This window comes from Drosophila tropicalis, unplaced genomic scaffold (assembly GCF_018151085.1).
Source record: "Drosophila tropicalis isolate 14030-0801.00 unplaced genomic scaffold, ASM1815108v1 contig_443, whole genome shotgun sequence".
NCBI classification, from domain to species: domain Eukaryota; kingdom Metazoa; phylum Arthropoda; class Insecta; order Diptera; family Drosophilidae; genus Drosophila; species Drosophila tropicalis.
The window spans coordinates 3829422-3852424 of record NW_027172907.1 but is presented as its reverse complement, the minus strand read 5'-3'; the positions used below and the strand labels follow the sequence as shown (position 1 = coordinate 3852424).

The following is a 23003-nucleotide window of genomic DNA, read 5'->3' as shown; positions in this document are numbered from 1 at the left end:
AATGTATTGCATATTTGCTGAATTGGTTTTTAATGACCTTCTATCAATTATATCTATTCCAAAGCGCATCGATCGCTTCACAGACAAGAATAGAAGACGATTTTATCTAAACCAAGTTAAGACACATTTCTTTTCGGTTAAATTTCATTTCATACACAGAACTAGAAAAGAATTAAAGATGGCAAAGAATTAAAAGAAAGATCGGAAATAAAAGTGAGAAAGATTTCGATCGTTTTAAGACACCTAAAAAGTTGTTTTTCAGTGCTAAGAATTGCTTTTTTTGGCAAGGACCCACAAAAAGAAAAGTTTTTGATATGAAAAATACAAAGTTCGAAAACTTAATTCACCAAAATAGGAGTAAAAATAATGAATATACGATATTACCTTTATATACCAAATGAGACTTCTGTGTTCCAATGAAAAGTTTTGGCGCCTTAGCGCAGAGGACAATACGGCGCCCTTAGACACAATACCTAATATCTAATAATAAGTCAAAATTATGTTATACGTATTTTCTTGAATAAATTAAACATTCGATGCAAATAAGACAAATGCAATTTGTTTTGTCATATCTTTTCGGATTAAAAGTACTGCAACATTAAAGTTCTTACGAACTAATTAATTATAACTGAGAATCAAAAAGCGACTCTCGTAAATACTTCGATTCCATTAAGGCATGATCCCCACACACATATAACATTTAAACTGTCGCTTATATTCTTCACTACTTTGATTTCTTAATCATTTTTATCACTAAAAGAAGCATCTTAAAAATCAAATGTATAAAGTTCTTTAAGACAACCTTAATTCTAATTTAATTAATACAATTTTTCCTGCAGCCCCACACAGTATGCTATACTTTTTCTTTGAATTTAAAACCAACCACCTACATTCAGTGACGGATTACGGACAGCAAAACGGGGATAGAGTTTGTTTTTGTCTTTTAAATTGTTTAATGATTAATGTTAATTGCAAAATATCTAGTTTTCAGCAAATTTCGTTCGAGTATACTTTGTTTAAGGCTGCTAAACGTGGAAATGAAGGGATTACATTGTGAGGAAAAGCAGCGCCCTCTGTAGGGCAGTAGATTGCCACATCAAGTTCACAAAAGGTGCTGTTAAACCCATTAGCATCGTAACAGTGAACTGTTAACCGCTGTCAGTTACAAATTCAAATCGAATGGACAGCCTTATAAAATCAAACGATCTATGCAATTTTGTGTAGATTTAAATAGTTTTGCAAAAAATTTGTCATTTATTTGTATTATTGTTATATTTAATACCAACATTCTGCACATGTTTTTTGTTTTTGTTTTTTTTTTTTTCATTAATGTTTCTAAAGCAACAACATTCGTAAAATGCTTTCAATTTTATTGTTATTCTGTTTTGTTATTTTGTATTCTGTACTCTTATTTAGCTGTAATCGAATTCAAACTCAATGGGCGCACTTGAAACTCAAAACCAATAATGTAACAAATATCTTATAGGATATACATATGCGATTTGAGTTTGTTTTGTTGCGATTTCTCTATGCATTTTTGTTTTCTTGTGTATATATGTATTGTATATGTTGTTGTCTTTTGTTTTTCTTTGTCTGCATTTGATTTTATTCGTAATATAGAGCCATATTTTATATAGAAGTATAAGCGTTACTATCTGTACAAGACTTGATTTGGTTTTTACTTTTGTTTAGTTTTCTTAAAGTTTCTTAGTTCTTTTAATTTATATATAAATATATATAGAGAGAGTGAGAGAGTTAAAGGGGGACGAATTCAGGATGAGGATTGGGTGGATAGAAGACTTCTCAATCGTCCAAAATGATTCTGTAAATTCAAAGAGAATTTTAATTTATTAGAATTAACTAATTTCAATTTGTTTGCTAATTGTGAGGTCAAGAAAGTATTTGTAAATAAATTACAAAATGAAATTTAATTTTATTTTTATTCGGTTTAAATCGTGAAAAAAGAAACAAACAAAAAATTGTATATACTTGAATACTTTAAACCAAATTGGAATATTCTATTAAACAACAAAAAACTTTTCTTTTTGTTAAAATAAAAGCCTTTAATTCAATATTCTCTATTTGTTTATCCTAAAAAATGAAAGCCGAAAAATATAAAAAACACAAATCTAAGACATCAAAACTAGTCTAAATACCAAAGAAAAGTATGTAATGCTAAGAATAAGATAAAAATTAATATAAAACCCAAAGGATCGAATAGTTTTACTCAGGGCCGCACCGAAGGTCATGGGGGCCTCGGTACGGTCCTGGTCTTATTATAAACCAACCGAAAGATTCAAAATCGTTTTGTCTATATACATAGTTTGAAATATAAATTAAAATATAAATAAGCAGTCCACAATTAATAAAAATACAACAAAAATTGTTATTTTTCTCCAGAACATTAAATAAAATAGTAAAAACAATAATCTTCAAAATCTTAATTTCGAAAAACCAAGTTAATTTGCTAATAAATTAATATAATATAATTCAAATATGTTTTTTTTTTATAATTTTTCAAACAATTAGAAAACTGAATAGAGAGAAAACTTGGGATAACTTATGTTTTTCAAAATCCAACAGTATTTTTATGATAGAAATTGACTATGAACCATAAATGCATCATCTACAGTGAAACCTCGCTATAATAAACTTTATCATAACGAAAAAACACAATTTACCGAGTTTAAAGTTATGTTAAGCGAATCAATAGGCATGACAAAGAATTTAGTCAGTCCCCTCAATTTCATTATATCGAGGTATCATTGTACATTGAAACCATTGAAATAACTAGCAAACTAATGTTCTACTTTGAATCATGCACAATTTGAAATCAAACTAATTAAATCAAAAAATATGTTCATAAAAAATCAATTTAAAAAATGTAATTGAAATAAAATGTTATAAAATTTTCTATATCTGCACTTACAAGCGTTTTCTTAGCGATTTTCGCTTTCTGCGTAATTTTTTATATGTAAATTTGCTCGGTGAGATTTTGTAGTCTTCATCGAATTCCAATTCGAGTTTAATAAGATTTTGCAAGTTTAATTGGCAGTCCTGCAGGATGAGAAGATTTCATAGATAGATAATGTATGTATGTAGTTGTTTCTCCAAGATATTCGCATACGAACCTCTAAATTCTTGAAATGCCAGCGTGAATCCTGCAAAGAACCACCACTGCCCCCAACTCCGGCAGCCGTGCCGCCAGTCTCACTCAGCTGAGTGAGGCAGGTCCGCATGATGGGCCAACATTGACAACGTTTGTTGGTTATCTCACAGCCCGGCTCCAAAACGATTGTTTCGCCCTCAGTGCAATTATTTATCTGGCTGTAGGTGAGGGCGGTCAAGTGTTGTAAATCTGCCGGAAGCGAAGAAAGGGCGGCCCCATATAAATAGAAAAAAAAATATATGTACATACATACATATATACAAATGGATATGCAAATCAGTTAAATGGATTTTAAAAATCAAAATATAAAAAAGCAACAAATTAATAGTCAGACACAATGTGTGTATGAGAGGCAAAACTGCGGCTGGCTGATGTTTGCTTAATATACAGATTAAATGTACATTAAGCTACAAACCGCTTGATACCGATTATAAAGTTATTAAATATATATTTGTGTACCATCAAACGATTTGCATAAAAAGGCGGGCCAAACGTTGCCAGAGAATGCATAACAAAAACGAAATGTTTCATTTGGGAGAACTCATCTTGCTGCTCTTACTAAATGGATTTGGATTTGGATTGGCCAAGGTAAGCATAATTTAAGTTTTGGTAATTACAATTGTTTGTTCGCTTTCTGTTTTCATCCCTGATTAACAATTTCTAGAACAACTACGAGGTCCGTTTGAATAAATTTCAGTGTGATACACCAAAGGGTGTTTATGTAAATGAATTGAATTGCATTTTACATCGTCAGAGTAAGCCGCCATTACTCTCGGTGCGATTTAATCTGAATGAGACAATCGAAAGCTTTAATATGCAATTAATTTTTGATCTGATCAAAAAGGATAATAGTCGCTTGAATGTGGCCGATATTAAAATGGATGGATGCAAATATCTTTCATCGTATTATGAAACACAATTCTTTGGTAAATTTTATAAGCGCATTATGGCCGTCAGTGTATTACCAAAATCGTGTCCCATCGAAGCGGTAAGTTGAATAAAAAAAAATAGATACATATATACATATGTACATACATTTATGCTTGATTTCCCTCTGCTATTGACATCATCATTGATAATTCATTTTGTTCTAATTATGCAGAAAAAATTATTTAGTATACGCAACTATACAATTATTGCGGATGATTTTCCCCCGGGAGCTCCGCAATCTAAATGGCAAATGCGATTGAAAGTCCTAAATAAAATGCAACTATATGCGAATGTATTATTCGAGGGAGCTGTGGTCTATAAAACGTGATGTAGTCGTTTTCTCTCTCTCTCTCTCTCTCTCTTTATCCCTCTCTCTGGTATCGCGGTATTATGTATCCCTATTGCTATCTCTATCTACTAAATACAATCAGCAATCAGTCCACACTACTGCACTGCACTTACCCATGCAAACACCCAATCCGCTGCTAATGGGCAACTTTGTCACACACTGCAATGGAGGCTCACATTGACCGGAAAATCCTCCCAGACCACCGCAGGATTCACCCAAAGTTTTGGCGCAGATGCGACAACATCTGCAAATGAATAAATATATATATATATACAAACGTTATACCAAGTGTATTCATCTTGTTTGTGTGTGTGTGTGTGTGTTATCCATAAATTAATTGATTCGAACCCTTAACTAAGCGCTGAAAATTGTTCAGTTGCTTGCGTATTTAGGGCAAAAGTTGTTCAAATTGGTTTATATATGAGGTAGGGGGATACAAAAAAACCGGAAAAACACTCACACTCACACAAAACTAAGTGCAGTTTTCCCCTGCTGATTGCCTGCCTGTCCGAATACATAATTTAAAGTGAATTGATGGTGGACAATATTTTAAACATCAATGTGCTTAGTAATGGAAACAAATACATATTTCGCATACATTCCCAAGTAAGTTTAGTTCTTTTTGCTTTTGTTTATTTGAAGGAAATTCAGAAAATGAAAGAAGATTAGATAGCCCTTCAATCCCAATAGAAGCTACATGTTCTTTTGAAAACATATTACTTATTATTTCTAGAATAGAGACAAATTTGTTGCATTAAAAGATCTTTAAGATAATTTTAGCATCTGTTAGATAAATTCAAGTTGATGCAAGGATTTAGAGAGCACAACTGAAACGTTGTTCCTCAAATCGAGACAAAATAAAGTCAGGAAAACGCTAAAACAAACCCTCTAAATTGCAGAGTTCAATTTAAGACCTATTGGGTCGTAATCCAACCGGATAACACTAACACATTCCAAAAAAAACCCTGGTACAATATACCGTGTATAAAATAACAGGTCGTGAACTTAGTTTGTTAAGGGCAAAGCTCTTACACTAATTTTTCATAGCGCCTAAGGGTATGCACCAAAAGGTGGTCTTCGGTATTGTGGGCTTCACCAACTTTTCATTTAGTTGCAATTCCCAAATAGTTTTAGTTTTGAAGGCATGGTATGGCTATTGCAATTCTGGAGTTCTTTAGCAAAGTCTGCTGATGATAGAAATTGGTAGTTTTTGAAATACCTATAGACAACTTGCTCACCTTTTTGTGAGTTGCCATTGAAATAATCTTTCTTTGGCCTCTTGGACCTCGAGCCAGATAAATTGCAGAATTCGAAAAAATTTACTAATTTTGTTGTAGAAAAGAGCTTTCAATGGGATGTTCATTGTGAATGTAATCATTGTTAAAACCTTTTCATATTATAAATCAATAAAATCAATTCGTGTGGCCAACTGGAAAAAATACATTCGAAAATACACAAATTTAAACGTATTAAAATTGTTATTTTCAACAATGGCCTCTTCCACCTTTCATAATCTTGCCAACAATGCGGATACGTAATTATGAAAGGATTTCTTAAATAAATTAGTTTTAAAAGCAAACCTCTCGATTTTGACAGCATCAGCTGAATGATTAGTCGAGTAAGAAGCATCAAATAAAAAAGTTTGTTAAAAACGATTTTAAAAAATAAATATCATTAAGATTTTGGTCAGGAAAACTGGATCTTTATTTGCTATATACGCTCAGTCGCTAGTCCGGCTCCTAGTAAAGGTCCTGTTGACATGTAGTGCAGCGTATAAATCACTCGTTAGGACTAAACAAGGACTAATTCTCATTTACACGATTCTGAATTGAATAATAGATGCTAACATCAGCTGAGTTAAAATTTATTAAGCTCACTTTCTTCTTCTTTGTTGATCAATTGCTCTCATTCTTTCGCCTAATCCCATTGGAGAAGTCATCATCTTAGCCTTAATGAATCTACAGTAATAAAAGATTAAAATAATGCATCCTGTATCCTGATATCCGAGTTAAGGCATCAAACTGGGCTGGCTAAATGGAAATTTGAGTGCATTCGAACGGCATTTCGAAACTAACCAGTTTAATTAAACCAATAAATATTTTTAAATTATTAAATTATGCTGACTCCACCGACCCCTCAAGTCAAGTTGAGATAAATGAATTTTCCATTGGTATTTACATAAGTTGAAAAATTTTTGTTTTTTTTTTTTTCTGTTGATTTTCATTTATGAAATTGTCGGGAAATAAATTGAGTTGCATTGCTCGGCATTTCATTGATCGATAGTGTTGCAAACTCCACCACTTCCCCTAACCCCAATAGCATCCGCTTGCCAAATCTCCATATCAATTAACCTACATATTTGTGTGTGGACGTATTTGTTGGCTTGTGTGTGTGTGTGTGTGTATATGTGTATATATATGTGGGGTCGTTAGTAGGAATTATCTTCATCATCTCAGCACTTACTTGCACGGATCCCACAGCATCAGTCCCTTGCCCGGGCAGTCCAGTGAGCGGATTACATCGCATTCCTTGGGATTGCAATAGCATTTGAGGCCATTTACTACATTGGAGTTGGAATTGGAGTTGGAGTTGGAGTTGGAGCTGGATATGGAGATGGAATTGGTATTTAAGCTGGTGCTAGAGCCACCAGCTGCTGCCATTATCAGAAGCACATAGCAAGACAAGTAGATGAGATAGACGTGGCGCACATTTAATGTTCGACGACCAAAATAACTTCCGTTCTGGCGCATCCTATGCGGAAGTGAGGCTTTGTTGTTGCTGTTGCTATGGCTATGTCTTGTTGTTGTTGTTGTTGTTGCTATCGTTGTCCTTGTGCGTGTATTCATGCTTTGGCCTCCTCTTTTACCATCATCATCACCATCACCAACAGCAGCAGCAGCAATACCGTAATCTCCTACCCCTGCCCCTACCCCTGCCCACACCACGGAACCAGACCGAGACCCAGAACCAGAACCAGCACCATTCGCTGCTCTTCCTTTTGCTCTTCCGCCCATTTATAGGCAATTTTTATTGTTGTGCTGCTCCACTTGGTGGCTGTTTTGAGTTTGCCCTGGAAATTTGCATGTTGAACTGTCTGTAAAAAGGAGGCGGTAATATTGTAGACATTGTTGTTGCTGTTTGCTCTTGTTATTGTTAAATGATTAAAAAGCCATAAACTAGTGTACTATAGAATTCCGCCCATCCAACAAACACCATCAACAAACGACCAACAACGGCCACAGTCCATCCACTGTCCTCCCCCGTCCAACATGAATGACAAGCGGCCGCTCCCATTCGATTTTAATGAGATTTTTACAATTGAAATTGATTTGTGGCGGAAATCGCTCTGTTTGTCTGTCAAATTTTATATGTATAAAAATATATTTGTGTGTGTGTGTGTGTGTAACATAAATAATTATTATAAGCATAAAATTGCCTTTTATGGAGACATTCACAACAACGAAATGGAAAGATATTTTGGCTGTAAAAACAACAATTTAAACATATTACGAAATTAATCTTAAACATACAAAAGAAACTCACTTACACTTTAGAAATGAGATCTTAATATTATTTCAATTCATTTGTAGATTTAAATCAAATTACAGACCTATCTGATTTGGGTTAAAGTTAAGTAAAACTTAGGTCAAAACTGAGATCTTACAACAACTTTAATTCACTGCTGTTTTGTAATTAACCCATGTAAGTCCCTTAAACTTTGTGATTAGGTTACATCAAAAAGGAAATCTTCTCAAGTTTATTGATAATACGGCATATTGTTGTCTTCGAGTAGAAGATTCTTTGTTAAATTGAGGTTTTGAATTCCGAAAAAGTCATCGAGAACTAAACATTAAGTGGGACTTCTGTTTACAATCGTTTATAGTCATATGCAATTGAATCAAAATTGATTAAATTCATTTTCAACTACTTTCAATGTAATTCAAGACCACCAGGATAATCAAAGTTTAGTTTATAAAGTTATTCTCACTTCTTTGGCAATGCATTTACTTAATTTCAATATGGGATTCAAATACTTTAGCCGTTTATAAAACCAAGAATTAAAAAAGCCAAAAAAACAAATATAAAAAATAAATCTCAACTCATTCTTTAATGTTTTCCAAGAATGCAATTTAAAACCAAATAAATCTTGTCAAAAATCCATTTCTAATTGGCAAGCTGAACAAATTTTAACGCGAAATTGCCAGCATAGCATACTTATGGGGGCTGAGAGGTAATTAATTAGTTGTATCCAAGTGAACTTGATATATTTAATTGGTGAAAATTCGCACTTCAAACTAAATTATTGAGCAAAGGAAGTAAGTTTTAATTGGATTTAAGTTACACTTGGTGTTTGTCCATTTCGAGCTAGCCAAATAGAGAGAAACATTTTCCTTAAGCAAATAACAAACACACAATTAAAATTGAGATTGCAATTTAAAGCTGATTTCTATTCATATCTGTTCAAAATTTAACAAGTAATTCGATATCCTTTCGAAATTCCCACCAATTCAGCCAAACACATGCACAGAATTTTTTTGGCCAACTTAATTAACATTCATAACGAAATCAAAAAACAACAAAACTTTGTCTTAATTAAAACAAAAAAAAAAAAAAGGGGAAGCGAAAAAAAAAAAAACAGAGGAGAAGCAAAAATAACAACAAAAACAATAGGCAAATCCAAGAGAAATGAAATGAAAAAAGCAGCCAAAAAGTATGCCACAAAAAAAGTTGCGTCAACTGAAACGAGCAAAGAGAGAAAATCAAATTTGTGGAAACACATGCCCAACTAATTTGTATTTAACGATTGAAGTGTTTTATGGTAGGCCCCTCCCCTCACCCCGTCACCTACCGTCTGCCCCACACCACCCCACCCCACCCACACATCCGAAATGCCACAAATTGTTGCGCAGTTTATATGTATATTTATATACTCGGACACAATCAATGGATAAATAATAAACTTTTTTTTTGGTTTGCCAATATTTTGTCATTTGTTTGTATTTTTTGTTGGCCTTTGTTGTTTTTAGTTTTACTTTCGCTTGGCAAATGTATTTAAAAAACAAACTAAAAAAAAAAACAACAAAACAACAAGAAAGTAAAAACATTTGCTCGATGGTGTTGTAGTTGTTGTTGATGTTGCCATAGTTGTTGTTGTAAAACCACACACAAAAATGAACATCAAGCTAAGACACATACACAGAGATACACTCTAACACATCAATGCACACACAAACACACACACACACGCACCTTGTTACACCTCGACGATGGACGTTTAAAAGGCTTCTAGGATTCGGTTGATATTTTAGCTGTGGTTGTTGTTCTTTTTGTTGCTGTTGTCGGCTGTCGGATATCGTTCTCTCGATTTTGCTAGTGTTGGCAGAAAAAAAAAACAAAATCAAATTGTTTATGAATTTTTCATGCGCTTTTGTCTGCCGCACGCGGCCATTTAAGGCAAGAGACTAAAAACTAAGTTCCAACCATTTGGCATGGCTAAGACCTTTTGCCAGTTAGACCGACCAGTTCTTTCGTGTTGTTGTTTTTTATAAGGATATTTCAGCAATGGCAGAGTAAATATCCCAATATTTGACAACAACTCGTGAGAGCGGATAAAGGACAGTGAGAGAGAGAGAGAGGTAACGCATGCGCCCAACACATTGAGCCTGGAAGGCAAAGTTATCAGACACAATATATTCACTACAACGACAGTTTTCTAACGTTTATACATAATCATTTATGCTGACATTTGTAACAGGATGATCCATCCTATGGAATCTACATTGTTTGCCAATTGGTCTTAATAAAGTTCTTGCCTAGTTTTTGTGGCAGGACTTGTTACAAAGCAAAGATCATTTATTGCTTTATTTTCTTCAAAATATCTCAAAATTTAGAAAAACGAGTTAAATACTAATGAGAAAGAGAAGGAGATTTACCCACTTAAGTATGCAATAGGCAGTGGAATACAAATAAAGAACATATAGAGGGACTCATAGGACTATAATTTTATTTTAGAAGCACTTAACTACTGGTATGTCCAAGATTTGTATCTCAATTCAATGACATCTCTCTCTCCATGCTCTTTTTTTAAAGATAATCTCAATCTCTGTCAAAGTCTTAAGTGATAGAATCATTTAACTGATTTTTTGTACTAGATTGACAGAAAATTCAATAGACAATAAAAATACTAAACTATTTCTCTGGGTAAGAAAGTGTTCTTACTTTTAGTTTCACGGTTAGTTATTTTAATCTTTTCATTCTAAGCAGTTGCTCTTAAATACACACATAGCCAACTGAAGGCTGAGACTGTAGCTGTCTCTCTCTCTTATGTATGGCTTTCAGAAGTATGGACTATAGAAATTGGTCAATAATCTATTATTGACCAATTTCTATAGTCCTTTTTGGTCCTTGCTGCTTGCATGTACAAGACGATTAATTTCAGTTCGGTAAACGCAAAACTGAGAGCCAAGTTTGCTGATCAATAGACAAAGAGTTACTGAATAATTTCTTTAAGACTTGTTAAAAGCTAAGTCTTAAGTCAATACATTCTTATTCAATTTCATAAGGATAAATACTTTGACTACTTTCGGTCAGCTGACACTCTATAAATTTGCTAACAATTCCTATGATTATTGAGGTTGATGCGATCTTAATTTGGTAAGTGTTCATTTGATTCGAGAATAAAGAACTCTGTTTATATAGACTTGTCTGTCGAGACTATTGTGATCTAGGCAAAATATATATCAACAACTTATCTTAATTTGATGGCAAAAACTTGCACATTTCATATTTGTTATGGCCCTTTCAAAATAAATCACCATTTGAGCTACCGCATAAACTGTATCATCAAGCACCGGATGCAAAACATTCTTCTTACTAGCAAGCAACAACAACAACAACAACATAAGATGTACATAAATAAAGACATTTTGTTCATTATAATTACAAAATAAAGCCCAGAAAGACGATGTCATTAAGAGGCAAAGTGTGATGAGATTCTTGGCTACATTTATAACATGGCTAACAGGCTAATGGGCAATTTTAAAGTCGCATACTTTCATTTTCTTTTTGGTTTTTTTTATGTTATTATTTCGTTTTATATAAAAGTTTTGCTCTCTGAATGCTGTCAGCTGCTAATAAGCATCGCTCTAAGCAATTTGCCTCCAATAAAAGCCACACACCGCATGGCCTAAAAGAAAAAGAAAAAAAAAAACAAAAAATACAAGAACCCACCTAACAAAGAAACAAAACCAAGAATGAAGAAAAACTTGCAACTTTTCCAATTAGCGTAAAAACAGACGAACAAGTCAATTCGACGGCACATTCAAGACCAAGACGAAGACCAAGTCGGAGCCAAAGTCGAATCCCCTAACCAGTAAATGTTGCGTAAAAACTGAGGAGGATACAGTGAGTCAGTCAGTTCAGTTGGCCGGTCAGTTGGTTGGTCTATTCCCCCTGCCGATCCCCATCATGGCCAACAATTGAACAAAAGAGCAATCGGGAATTATGAGTGGGGCAAACTTTTCGTTTTCGTTTTCGGTTTCTTTGCCTCTTTTTTCGAGCAGAACAAAACAACAAAAAACTGAGCTGAACTGAACTGAACTGAATATGAAAATATGGCTGGCAAAATAAATGTGCAACAATGTGAACAAAAATGGATGAAGCGGGCTAGTGGTGGTTGAATGGTGAAGTGAGGGCGGGGAGGGACGCTCACTTAAAATGTATGTAAATCCCTCTGTTCTTCATTCTTTCGTGTTGTTTTTTTTTTTTTTGTGGAATTGTGCATTTCAGCTATTAATTCTTGAACAATTGCTGGCAGGCAAAAGTTTTTCCTTAAGAGTGAGAACGAAAAAGCGGAAAAGCGGCAAGAGCAGAGAAAAGCCAAGCCAAGCCAAGCACAGAGTATATTTTCAATGTTTCATTATTTTACAACTTTTTGATGACACTTTTATTGGCAGTTAAAAGAAAATATGTTGCTCTTTTTGTTAAGCACATTAAAATGTGTCGATTATAATTTTGTAAGAGACAAAATGTTGCAATAAAATACATATATAGTTTATTAATCGAGAAGGCTATCTTTCAACAATTAAGGCCAAACAATAAATCAATTGCTAATCATCAGGGTTTGAGCCTTCAATTACGCCAATATCCTTCATGAAAATAAAAATAAATTTAACTTACAAATTAATCCAAGCCGAAATTTCTATTCCCTCTCAAGGAGGGCAACAAAAAAAAAAAAAAAAAACAGAAGAAAGTATTTTACGCACCACCCATCCAATTTATTTGAACCAATTTTGTGTTGTTTTTTTTTTTTCCATGGGATTTGCGTTGGGGCAATTTGCGAGTTTTCCTCATTTTTTTTTTTTTTTGTGTTTGCGTTGTTGTTGTTTTGAGGGTTTTTGGGGTTTTGGCAATGTCCAAGTAATTTGCCACTCGTCCATTTTAAATTACATTAGCGGGGCGGGGCGAAGATTGTTCTGGTCAAATGCATATTTATTTTTTTCGTTTCGTTTTTTGTTTTGTGTTTCAATTACTAAGATGAAGCTGGTAGATCCGCGGGCAAAAAATATAGCGCTAACCTTCTCCAACAACTCTCCCTCCCCTTCTCTCTCTCTCTCTCTCTGACTGTCTCGGTGTTTCTGTTCGCGGGCGACATCAGGCATCGCCATTCCGTCATTCCATCTTAATCAAATTTGCATATAAATTGCAGGGTCCAAAAGTTCTAGGGGAAGTTGAAAGTTGATTTCGATTATTTGATGGCAAGTTTTTCCTTTTTGCGTTCTTCACTGATGCTGACATTTTTGTTTTTGGTTTTTAAAAAATATTTTTTCTCGTTTTGGTTTTTGGTTTTTTAGTCTGTCAAAATGTCGACTTGTTTATCTTTTTGTATCCTTGTGTGTGTGTGTGTGTGTGTTGTGTTACATGACGCAGCACGGGACAACAACGTGAACGCTGAAAAGTATGCAATGTGCAACACAACACGCCCCCCTGCGGTTTTCCAGCAAAATGAAAATGAGTGAAACAAAAGCTGAAGCTTGACTACAGAACCCTCCACTCCGCCCGCAACACAGCATGGCCAGCCCTTTTATCCTACCATTCAACCATTCTACCATCTTTCCATCCGTCCATCCGCCTGGTGCATGAGTGGCATTTAATGCTGCAGCCAGACAGCCGGAGATATGACCAGAAAGATAGTCATGCTGAAGCATAGAAGTTAACAAATATTTATGTGAAACTTTGCCGTGATATGGAGTGGAACGCCTCAGGAATACCCTAAAATGCTCCACCCGACAAAGAGTAATATCAACAAACTAAACAAACCTATTCCTAAGAAGCAACAAATACTAACATAGAAAAGGAAGCTAAACAATTGATGACATGGCCCGGAAAGAGTGAAGCAAAGAGAAAAGAAAAAACGCAATACTTGCACTTGGAAGGAAAGCACAACAAAAATAGAGAAAATTTCAAGAAAAAATCTTCACTTCAAATAATATGAGAGTTAATATTTTAAGACATTGAAAAGAAACTCTTTATCTAAATATTTAAAGCTATAGGAAGGAATAAATCTATCAGACAACAATTAATACAATCTAAAAAAGTATGCGAATTGTTTTGCCAATAAAATTTCGTGTAGAAACCTTTCACTTTTGTAATTTTGTGCAATTTTTCGCAAGACTATCAATTGAAGCCATTTTGAATGTCGGCCATTTGCATTTCTAATTTACCATTTGTTTTTTCATGCGTTGCGGATGCACAAATTTACATAAAAAAAATGCCATAAAATTTGGCCATTACCTTTTATTAAAATGGCAAAACGTTTTAAGTCAAGACAAGTTCTTTGTTTTATATCAATAAGAGAATAATTTATAAATTTCATAATTCTTTTACTTGAGGGAGACAAAAAGAGAGACAATTGTTGTGACTTTTTTATAAAATGTTTTGAAATACATATGTAAGTATTTCCAATAGATTTAAGCAGAACAATCTAGTAATCTAGTTTTAAATTTAAAAAAATATTTACTTTGGGCAACAATTTTGGCAATTTGTAGAGAAATTGATCATACCTTTACCTTGTCCACTGATATACGAGACTCGGTATCAATATTTGCTGAAGGGTTTTTTGGTTCATACATATACATACATACATATATGATGCTCTTGTGCATGAGTGTGTGTGTGTCTTTGTGTGTGAGTCAATGTGTTTGCAGTATATTTATGTGTGTCCTTGCAACTGGCAGACGACATGTGTGTGCAATCTATATAGAGATGCCTCCAACGACCCAACCAACTTGCTTTCGCTCCTTTGTCAACTTTATGTCATATTTCATTTCACACACAAGTCTTAATACCTTAAATGCAAACACACATGAACACACACATACACACACATGCACATCAACATTGAGAATAAGGGGAGGGAAGAGTCGAATGAAGCAAGGCACACTTAATGTCTCGAGCCATGTTCCGGCCACTTGGCAGGAGAGGTTTGGTTGGTTGGTTGGTTGTTTGGTTGGTTTGGGTTGGTCTGGTCTGGTTTGGGTTGCTTGCTTGCTCCAGTTTTGCCAGGCATGCAAATTCCATGCCTGGCCACACATGTCGGCCAAGCTCCGTCAGCTTCGTCAGCTCCTTCCTTCCCTTTTATACTACCTACCTACTCCTACTCGCACCTCTCTCTTTCTCTCCAACGAAAGAGTGGGGGGGACTCCTTGTCGTCATCAACGTCATCGAGTCAATGAGCAAATGAAATTTATTTCATTATAAAACAGGCCACTCTTCTCCACAAACATTTGTTTTAGCTTCTACCCACCCAATCATCTAACCAACAGAAACACAAAAAAAAAAAACAAAATAAAAAAAAAATTGTATATTTATATATAACAAAAAGCAAAAAATGAAGAAGGAAGAAAGAGAAGAGAAAAAACACAGCAAGCCGCAAGAAAATTTCATTTTGAAATATGCTTTCCCAAATTATTTCGCTCTTATATGACAAGCAGAGAAACCCAGGACCAAGGACTACGACTCCAAACCCAGACCCAGACCAAAAAAAAAAAAAAAAAAAAAAGAAGGACAAAAATTGTAATATTAATTTTGTTGTATGAAAAGCAGAGTGAGCGAGAGGGAGGAGCTAGAGCATGAAGGGGGAAAGCTAGGGGACAACGGCAAAACAATGCAGAAGGATTCCCATAATGGAATTTCGGTGGTAACCCCCAAAGTAAGCAGAAGGAAGAGGTGGAGGGTTGCCACCCCGACCTACTACACACTACACACCCGCAAAAGAGGTCGACCAAAAAGTCAAGGCGTAACGGAAGCTTGCTCCGGAAACGGTTAGACAAGCCAAAGGAAAAAGATGCCAGATAAAGAGGAAATGGCACAGAGAGCTGGCAAAGTGAGTCAGAGAGAAAAAGAGAGAGAGAGAGAAAGAGGGAGAGCAAAGATATCACAACTTTATTATTGCATTCTATGTCTGTCTGTCTGTCTATCTGTCTATCTCACTGTGTCTATGTGTGTGTGTGTGTGTAAAATTTGCTACACTAAATTTGTTCGGACAAAAGTGTCGCCAGGGAATTAAGCTCATCAACGCTGATGGCCCCATGATTCATTTCCAACGTCGTAACTAAAATTCAACGAAATGCGAGAAATGCGAGAAAAACGAGAGAAAAATAAAAGAAATAATAATCATAATACTAGAGAGACTGTTGAGACTATCCTTTCTCTCTTCTTTTTCTCGTTTCTCTCCCTTTCTTTCTGTTCTTGGTCTTTTAATGGTTTTTAATAGAAATAGAAAAAAAAAAAAATTGAAACGAAATGAAAAAGGGAAGGCAAAAGAAAAAAATCTGTTGTTGGCATTAGTCCTTCCCCCTTTTCGTTCTTATTTTTTTTTTTTTTTTGAAAAGGTAATCAAAATAAATGAGCGACGTTTTGTTAAGCTAAAAGCCAACGAAAAAAAAAGCAGAGAAATGGCGATTTTGATGGGCTAGGGGATGGGGAGGGAAATAGAACCGCAAAAATAACTCGTTAGTCTGAAATGGTTGCTTGAATGAATGAATGGCAGATGCGTTGGCTAAAGGAAGGTAGTAAGAAAATTACAAGACCAACAAGCGACACAGAAAAAGGAAAACAACAGAAACCAAAGGCACTCTCTCGGCATCTCTCTCAGCCGTCATGTTTTCAAGGAGTTTAACCAGACAGACGAAAAGATGACAGCGATTTCACTTGAAAATTATGAAAGACTTGTTTGTCATCTCTTATGTTAAGGTGTCAAGAGGTACCATAATCATTCCCGCGAAACGGTAACGGCAACGGCAACAGGCAACAGGCAACAGGCAACAGGAAACAGGAAACGTGAATCGTTCAACTGAACAATTGCCGACTGGAAGAGGGCTTTATGAAAGAGTGCTTACTTGACGAGTGAATTAAATGAAATAGTCTGACAATTCATTTACAACTAAGCATCTAGTAAACAAAATGTGTCAATTACAATAAGAAATAAATTACAAGAAGCTTTACAAACAAAATGTAAATAAGTCCATGACTTTTGAAACAGAAACTGTAATTGCATACTACAAAAGTTATTCAAAATGGCTTAAAACAATGCATTCTTATTTAAATGTTTTTCTTTTGAATAACTCCTTCTACAGAAAACAAGCACTATGTTCTTTTGTCATTGCCATTAGAACACTCCTAGATTCAAAATATTTATAATCGCAAAAACTTTTCTAAAAAATTCTAAAATTGTCTTCTAGGAGAATATTCTAAGTTGGGTTTCCTAAAGTTTTTCCTATTAGCTCAATTGAATCACAATTAAATTTGATTTGATATTCGAAAGTCGAAAAATACAAAATATTTGTCTTACACATGGCTATAAGCTATTTGTTAACAATAAACAATATTAAATTATGAAAATTAAATGATTGCCCATTTTTTCAAACGAGTTCAAATTTTGTTTGATTTTCTCTTAATCAAATATTATGCCTAAAAGTATGCAATTGGGGTAAATGATTGAGGTAAATGAAAAACTATTATTAAAAAATTGAGAGGAAATTATTATTATTTCTATATTTGACATTTGAATGATGAATAATGCTCTTTTAAGTCCACTAATGATTGTTTTTTACCTTTTTATACCCTTGCAAAAAGGGTATATTAATTTTGGTCAGAAGTGTGCAACGCATAGAACGAAGCATCTCCGACCATACAAAGTATATATATTCTTGATCAGCACGACGAGACGAGTTCAACTAGCCATGTCCGTCCGTCCGTCCGTCCGTCCGTCTGGATCAACGCAAACTCCTCCTAGACCGTAAGAGCTACAGAGCTGAAATTTTGCACCTAGGCTTGTATATACTGCAGGCGTTGTATATCTCGGATTCAGCCGGATCGGACCACTATATCATATAGCTCCCATACAAACCCCAAAGTCACGAACAGTGACTTTTCTCAATAACTTCGTTATTTTCTATGCTATTATCGTGAAACTTAATATTAGAGAGTTTACTATGCCTATAAGCGACTATGCCAAATTTGATCAAGATCAGGTGACTATATCATATAGCTCCCATAGGAACGATTGGTCGAAAACAGTGACTTTTGTAAATAACTTCGTTACTTTTAACGCGATTGCTTTTAAATTAAACATTTCTTAATTTAATATATATGTTAATGACTGTGCCGAATTTGATAAAGATCGGGTGACTATATCATATAGCTCCCATAGGAACGATCGGTGGAAAACAGTGACTTTGATCAATATCTTCGTTATTTCCTATGATTGTAGGCCTTTCTTTCTCAAGCATAAGCCTTTTTAGATAAAACGTTCTTCCACATTGATGGGTAATAGGTAAGGATAGAGTTACCAAAAAAGTTGCAAGGGTATACAAACTTTGACGCGGTCGAAGTTAGCCCCGGCTTTCTGGTTTTTTTAAATTTGATTTCAAAGTTTCAACTAAAATTTCAATAAGCTCGTCTTTTTAATTTATGCCAACAAATATTAGATACTTGGCCCAATATGCCCTGCAAATGTAGCTACAAGGTAAGTCTTGAAACGCCTGGAAAATGCATCGTAAATCAGTCTCTCGTCATGTGAAAAACGAATTTATACAAACAATGATACATAGTCTTTAGTTTAAAGCCATCGACAAATTAATTGTGATTAAGAATAAGTTTATAAATAAACATTGATAATGCAACAATTCGCTTGGGAAAAAATTGGTACACAAAACAAAATTAGTTTAAAAAAAACATAGCCTACTTCTCAGCATTTTCTGTAATATTTCATGTTGGAAAACAATTTAAAAGCGGCTTTCGAAATTGAAACCTTCACAATATTCAATCTTTCGAAGTTTTTATGCCCTTGCAAAAAGGGTATATTAATTTTGGTCAGAAGTGTGCAACGCATAGAACGAAGCCTCTCCGACCATACAAAGTATATATATTCTTGATCAGCAAGACGAGACAAGTTCAAATAGCCATGTCCGTCCGTCCGTCCGTCCGTCGGGATCAACGCAAACTCCTCCTAGACCGTAAATTTTGCACCTAGGCTTGTATATACTGCAGGCGTTGTATATCTCGGATTCAGCCGTATCGGACCACTATATCATATAGCTCCCATACAAACCCCAAAGTCACGAACAGTGACTTTTCTCAATAACTTCGTTATTTTCTATGCTATTATCGTGAAACTCAATATATATAGAGAGTTTATTACGCTTATAAACGACTGTGCCAAATCAAGATCGGATGACTATATCATATAGCTCCCATAGGAACGATCGGTCGAAAACAGTGACTTTTGTAAACAACTTCGTTACTTTTACCGCGATTGCTTTCAAATTAAACATTTGTTAGTTTAGTATATCTGTTAATGACTGTGCCAAATTTGATCAAGATCGGATGACTATATCATATAGGTCCCATAGGAACGATCGGTCGAAAACAGTGACTATGATCAATATCTTCGTTATTTCCTATGATTGTAGGCCATTCTTTCGCAAACATAAGCCTTTTTATATAAAACGTTCTTCCACATTGATGGCTAATAGGTTAGGAAAGAGTTACCAAAAAAGTTGCAAGGGTATACAAACTTTGACGCGGTCGAAGTTAGCACCGGCCCTCTGGTTTCATATTTTGGCTACCCGAAAACATGTAATTTGCGAACATTTGCAAATCAGATAAAGTTAAAGTCGGTAAATTTAAGGTATTTTTTTGGCTGGAAGGAAACCTTTTAAGCTGCCTATCTTATGGCCAACTTTTGCAACTTTTTGTTGCTGCTGCGCAATTACTTTTGTATTTTTGTTACCACTTGATTGTGCGTGTTCTTTTTGGTGGCTTCTTTTGATTACTTGACTCATTTTTCCATTTACATTACCTTTTGCGTCAGAGTTGCCACCCCTTTCGTGTGAAATGTTAAATGACTTTAATATAAAAAGCAACGCAGCAAAAGAGGAGATTATTTGGCAACGCCTCAAAGTTTTTCATAGTGGTTCCGCCCATAAATTATCATTTGGCAGTTTGTGAAACAAGATTCCAAGCCTTAAGCCGCCCCGCTCACCACCCTCTTACTCTATCTCTCTCTCTCTCTCTTTCTCTCTGTGTTGGAATGATTCCTTCTGTTCTTTGACTGTTGTTGGTGCTGCTGTTTGGGTAAGAGAAAAGGATATGCATCGCATTATTCCATATAAATATATATATATATATGTAGTATGGCCTCACTTTTGCCGCAAGTCGTTTTCCTTATCAGTTTATCCGGCGGCCAAGCCCGCAGACTGAAAATGGATAATGACAAGAAAACGGGACCAGAACCAACGCCACCAACACCAACACCAACACCAAGGACAAGGACCAAGAGCAACACCGAAAGCCAGTCTTCATGGCCAAGTTGAAGCTCGAGACGACACGTTCTTTGGCCTCTTATCATCGTTTATTGTTGTGCTACATATTTTATTTTTATTTTTTCCTCACTTATCCCCGCACGAATCCCTTCTTTTTTCGGAAAATGGTTTTTACTTGGTAGGAATTGCTGGTTGCAAGGCGCAACAACTTTCGTTTCGTTTCGTTTCGTTTCGCTTTGCCTTTTGGCTCGTTATTATCCTATTAGGATGTGACAGCAGCAGCGCACAAAGTTTTCATTCACACAAACACATACACACACATATATTAGATACATATGCGTGTCAGTGTGTGTGTGTGTGTATGCGTGTGTTTATATACTTTCGCCTTTGAGGCGGCTCAAAGACATTACAAGCTCGTTAAAGTGAAATCAATGTTGTTGTTACTTTTTCTCTTCGCATACCCCCACACCCATACTCACACCCATTCGCATTCCCATACCCATACCATACTCATTTTCATTCTCACACTTTCCCCTCTCTCTCCCCCTCTCACTCACCCGTGACTCGATAGCATCCATTCTCCCACTCTTTACATGTAGTTGATGCTGTTCATTCACTTTATTTAGCCATGTATTTTTATTTCATTATATGGATTTTCGGCTGCCTCTTTGCTGTTGCTTTTCTTGTTGTTGCTTCTTATCTTTGTGGCTAAAGTTTATGTTCCCTGCCAAGGCAAAAGAAAGAAAGAAGAAGAAGCTGCCAAAAGAAACGGAACTGCCAACTGACCATGAAAACTCCCAAGTGAAGTGCACCAACCAGAGAGAAGAGGAAAACGACGATATTTAGTAAGGTCGAGATAAGCTAATGATAAACCATTTACTCGAGTTTAAGAAAGTTAAATTAGAATTAGGTCTGCGTAGATATAAGAAGCACACGCACACATCCCAAGTAGCAGATCAAATGAAGATTGAAAGAAATCCGTTTGAATATTGAAAAGCCAATTTAAAAGATATCTTGACCATATTATACTTTACCCCATCAAAATAAATACAACAATGAAATTCGATTATTTTATATAAAGTAAAACAAATCTGGTACAAGTGGCGTATGCGTAATATTAATAGCGTATACGACATGTGTACCAAGTAAGTTAAGTTAATTGGAAATCCATTAAATTAAAGTTATTTTAAATCATTTAGCATCTTTAAGGAGAATATTATTAAGAAAATTTATGGAAGGGTATAGAAACATCAGTTCAATTAACGGTAGCTTCTTTTCGTTTTAATTATTATTTAAATTTGACAATTGAAATCACGTGTCAAAATGACAAACAATATTGGCTATAAATTAACTTGGATAAACCATTAGACATTTCCATTTTAAAACAATGTGCTTAAAGAAAAAAATGATTAATTTAAATATTATTTTTTATTATTATTAAGCTAAACATTTCCCATATATACATATATATACTTCTGATTAGCAGCAACAAACCGACCAATTAAAAATCAAATTTGGAGTTAATTTTTTAATAAATATACTAAGTTTATAGACATATCCTAAAATTTCGAAAAAATGGCGTTCTCAGGGCGTCTTAAAACGCAGTCGTCCTTTTTTCTGAGTTTCTAATTATTATTTTTAATATTTTAAGTTTACTTAATTAATATAGAAAAAAGTTCAACTACAGAAACACAAATTCATGAATTAATAATAAAGATTTCAATATTTTTCCAATCTTTTAAATCAGTCTGTACTGGATTCAGTTTCACTGCTTGCCAATCCTTACAAACTGAACTGCTTGACCTACCTTTGGGCATTTGTTGGTATGAAAAACAGCCCAAAGGGAACGAAAAGGCAAAATGATTTTTGTTCTTTTTTATTTTTTGAGGTGTTTTATGAATACATATTTTCTCCACACCACCAAACACCGTGGGGCTTTTGCTTTTTGTTATCACTTGAGGTAACATTTAAAAGTTCTATAAAAAAAATAAATAAAAATCAACAACAATGCATTTTTTTATACCCTTGCAAAAAGGGTATATTAATTTTGGTCAGAAGTGTGCAACGCATAGAACGAAGCATCTCCGACCATACAAAGTATATATATTCTTGATCAGCACGACGAGACGAGTTCAACTAGCCATGTCCGTCCGTCCGTCCGTCCGTCCGTCCGTCCGTCTGGATCAACGCAAACTCCTCCTAGACCGTAAGAGCTACAGAGCTGAAATTTTGCACGTAGGCTTGTATATACTGCAGGCGTTGTATATCTCGGATTCAGCCGGATCGGACCACTATATCATATAGCTCCCATACAAACCCCAAAGTCACGAACAGTGACTTTTCTCAATAACTTCGTTATTTTCTATGCTATTATCGTGAAACTTAATATTAGAGAGTTTACTACGCCTATAAGCGACTATGCCAAATTCGATCAAGATCGGGTGACTATATCATATAGCTCCCATACAAACGGCCAAGTCACGAACAGTGACTTTCTCAATACCTTCGTTATTTTCTGAGCTATTGTCGTGAAACTTAATATTAGAGAGTTTACTACGCCTATAAGCGACTATGCCAAATTTGATCAAGATCGGGTGACTATATCATATAGCTCCCATAGGAACGATTGGTCGAAAACAGTGACTTTTGTAAACACTTTCGTTACTTTTAACGCGATTGCTTTTAAATTAAACATTTCTTAATTTAATATATATGTTAATGACTGTGCCGA

General features: G+C 34.9%; 2 protein-coding genes across 3 annotated transcripts in view; one reads left to right on the top strand and one right to left on the bottom strand.

Annotated features, from left to right (window-relative positions):
- Positions 1–1295: 1295 nt before the first annotated feature.
- Positions 1296–23003, bottom strand: part of cmpy (crimpy) — a 67481-nt gene continuing 45773 nt past the window's right edge. Inside the window, exons 1-6 of one of the 2 annotated variants that reach the window (XM_068286076.1) lie at positions 9699–9890; positions 6912–7542; positions 4562–4692; positions 3132–3358; positions 2930–3057; positions 1296–1822 (exon numbers count right to left, since the gene is read on the bottom strand). In XM_068286076.1, the coding sequence (XP_068142177.1) occupies positions 1804–1822; positions 2930–3057; positions 3132–3358; positions 4562–4692; positions 6912–7462 (1056 nt within the window). In that variant the 5' untranslated portion in view covers positions 7463–7542; positions 9699–9890 and the 3' untranslated portion in view covers positions 1296–1803. Of the gene's footprint in view, positions 1823–2929; positions 3058–3131; positions 3359–4561; positions 4693–6911; positions 7543–9698; positions 9891–23003 lie in introns of those variants that run through there. The other variant, XM_068286077.1, reaches the window with a different exon arrangement.
- On the top strand, positions 3692–4427 carry LOC137573995 (uncharacterized). The gene is made up of 3 exons (XM_068286102.1): positions 3692–3757; positions 3834–4157; positions 4272–4427. Exons 1-3 carry the CDS (start codon positions 3692–3694, stop codon positions 4425–4427), a joined length of 546 nt encoding a protein of 181 aa, XP_068142203.1.

Bases quoted from the DNA above. Each gene is read 5' to 3' on its own strand.
- LOC137573995 (XM_068286102.1), top strand. From the start codon at position 3,692: ATGTTTCATTTGGGAGAACTCATCTTGCTGCTCTTACTAAATGGATTT. The intron at 3,758-3,833 runs GTAAGCATAATT...AACAATTTCTAG, and splicing joins TTGGATTTGGATTGGCCAAG to AACAACTACGAGGTCCGTTT. The intron at 4,158-4,271 runs GTAAGTTGAATA...CTAATTATGCAG, and splicing joins AATCGTGTCCCATCGAAGCG to AAAAAATTATTTAGTATACG.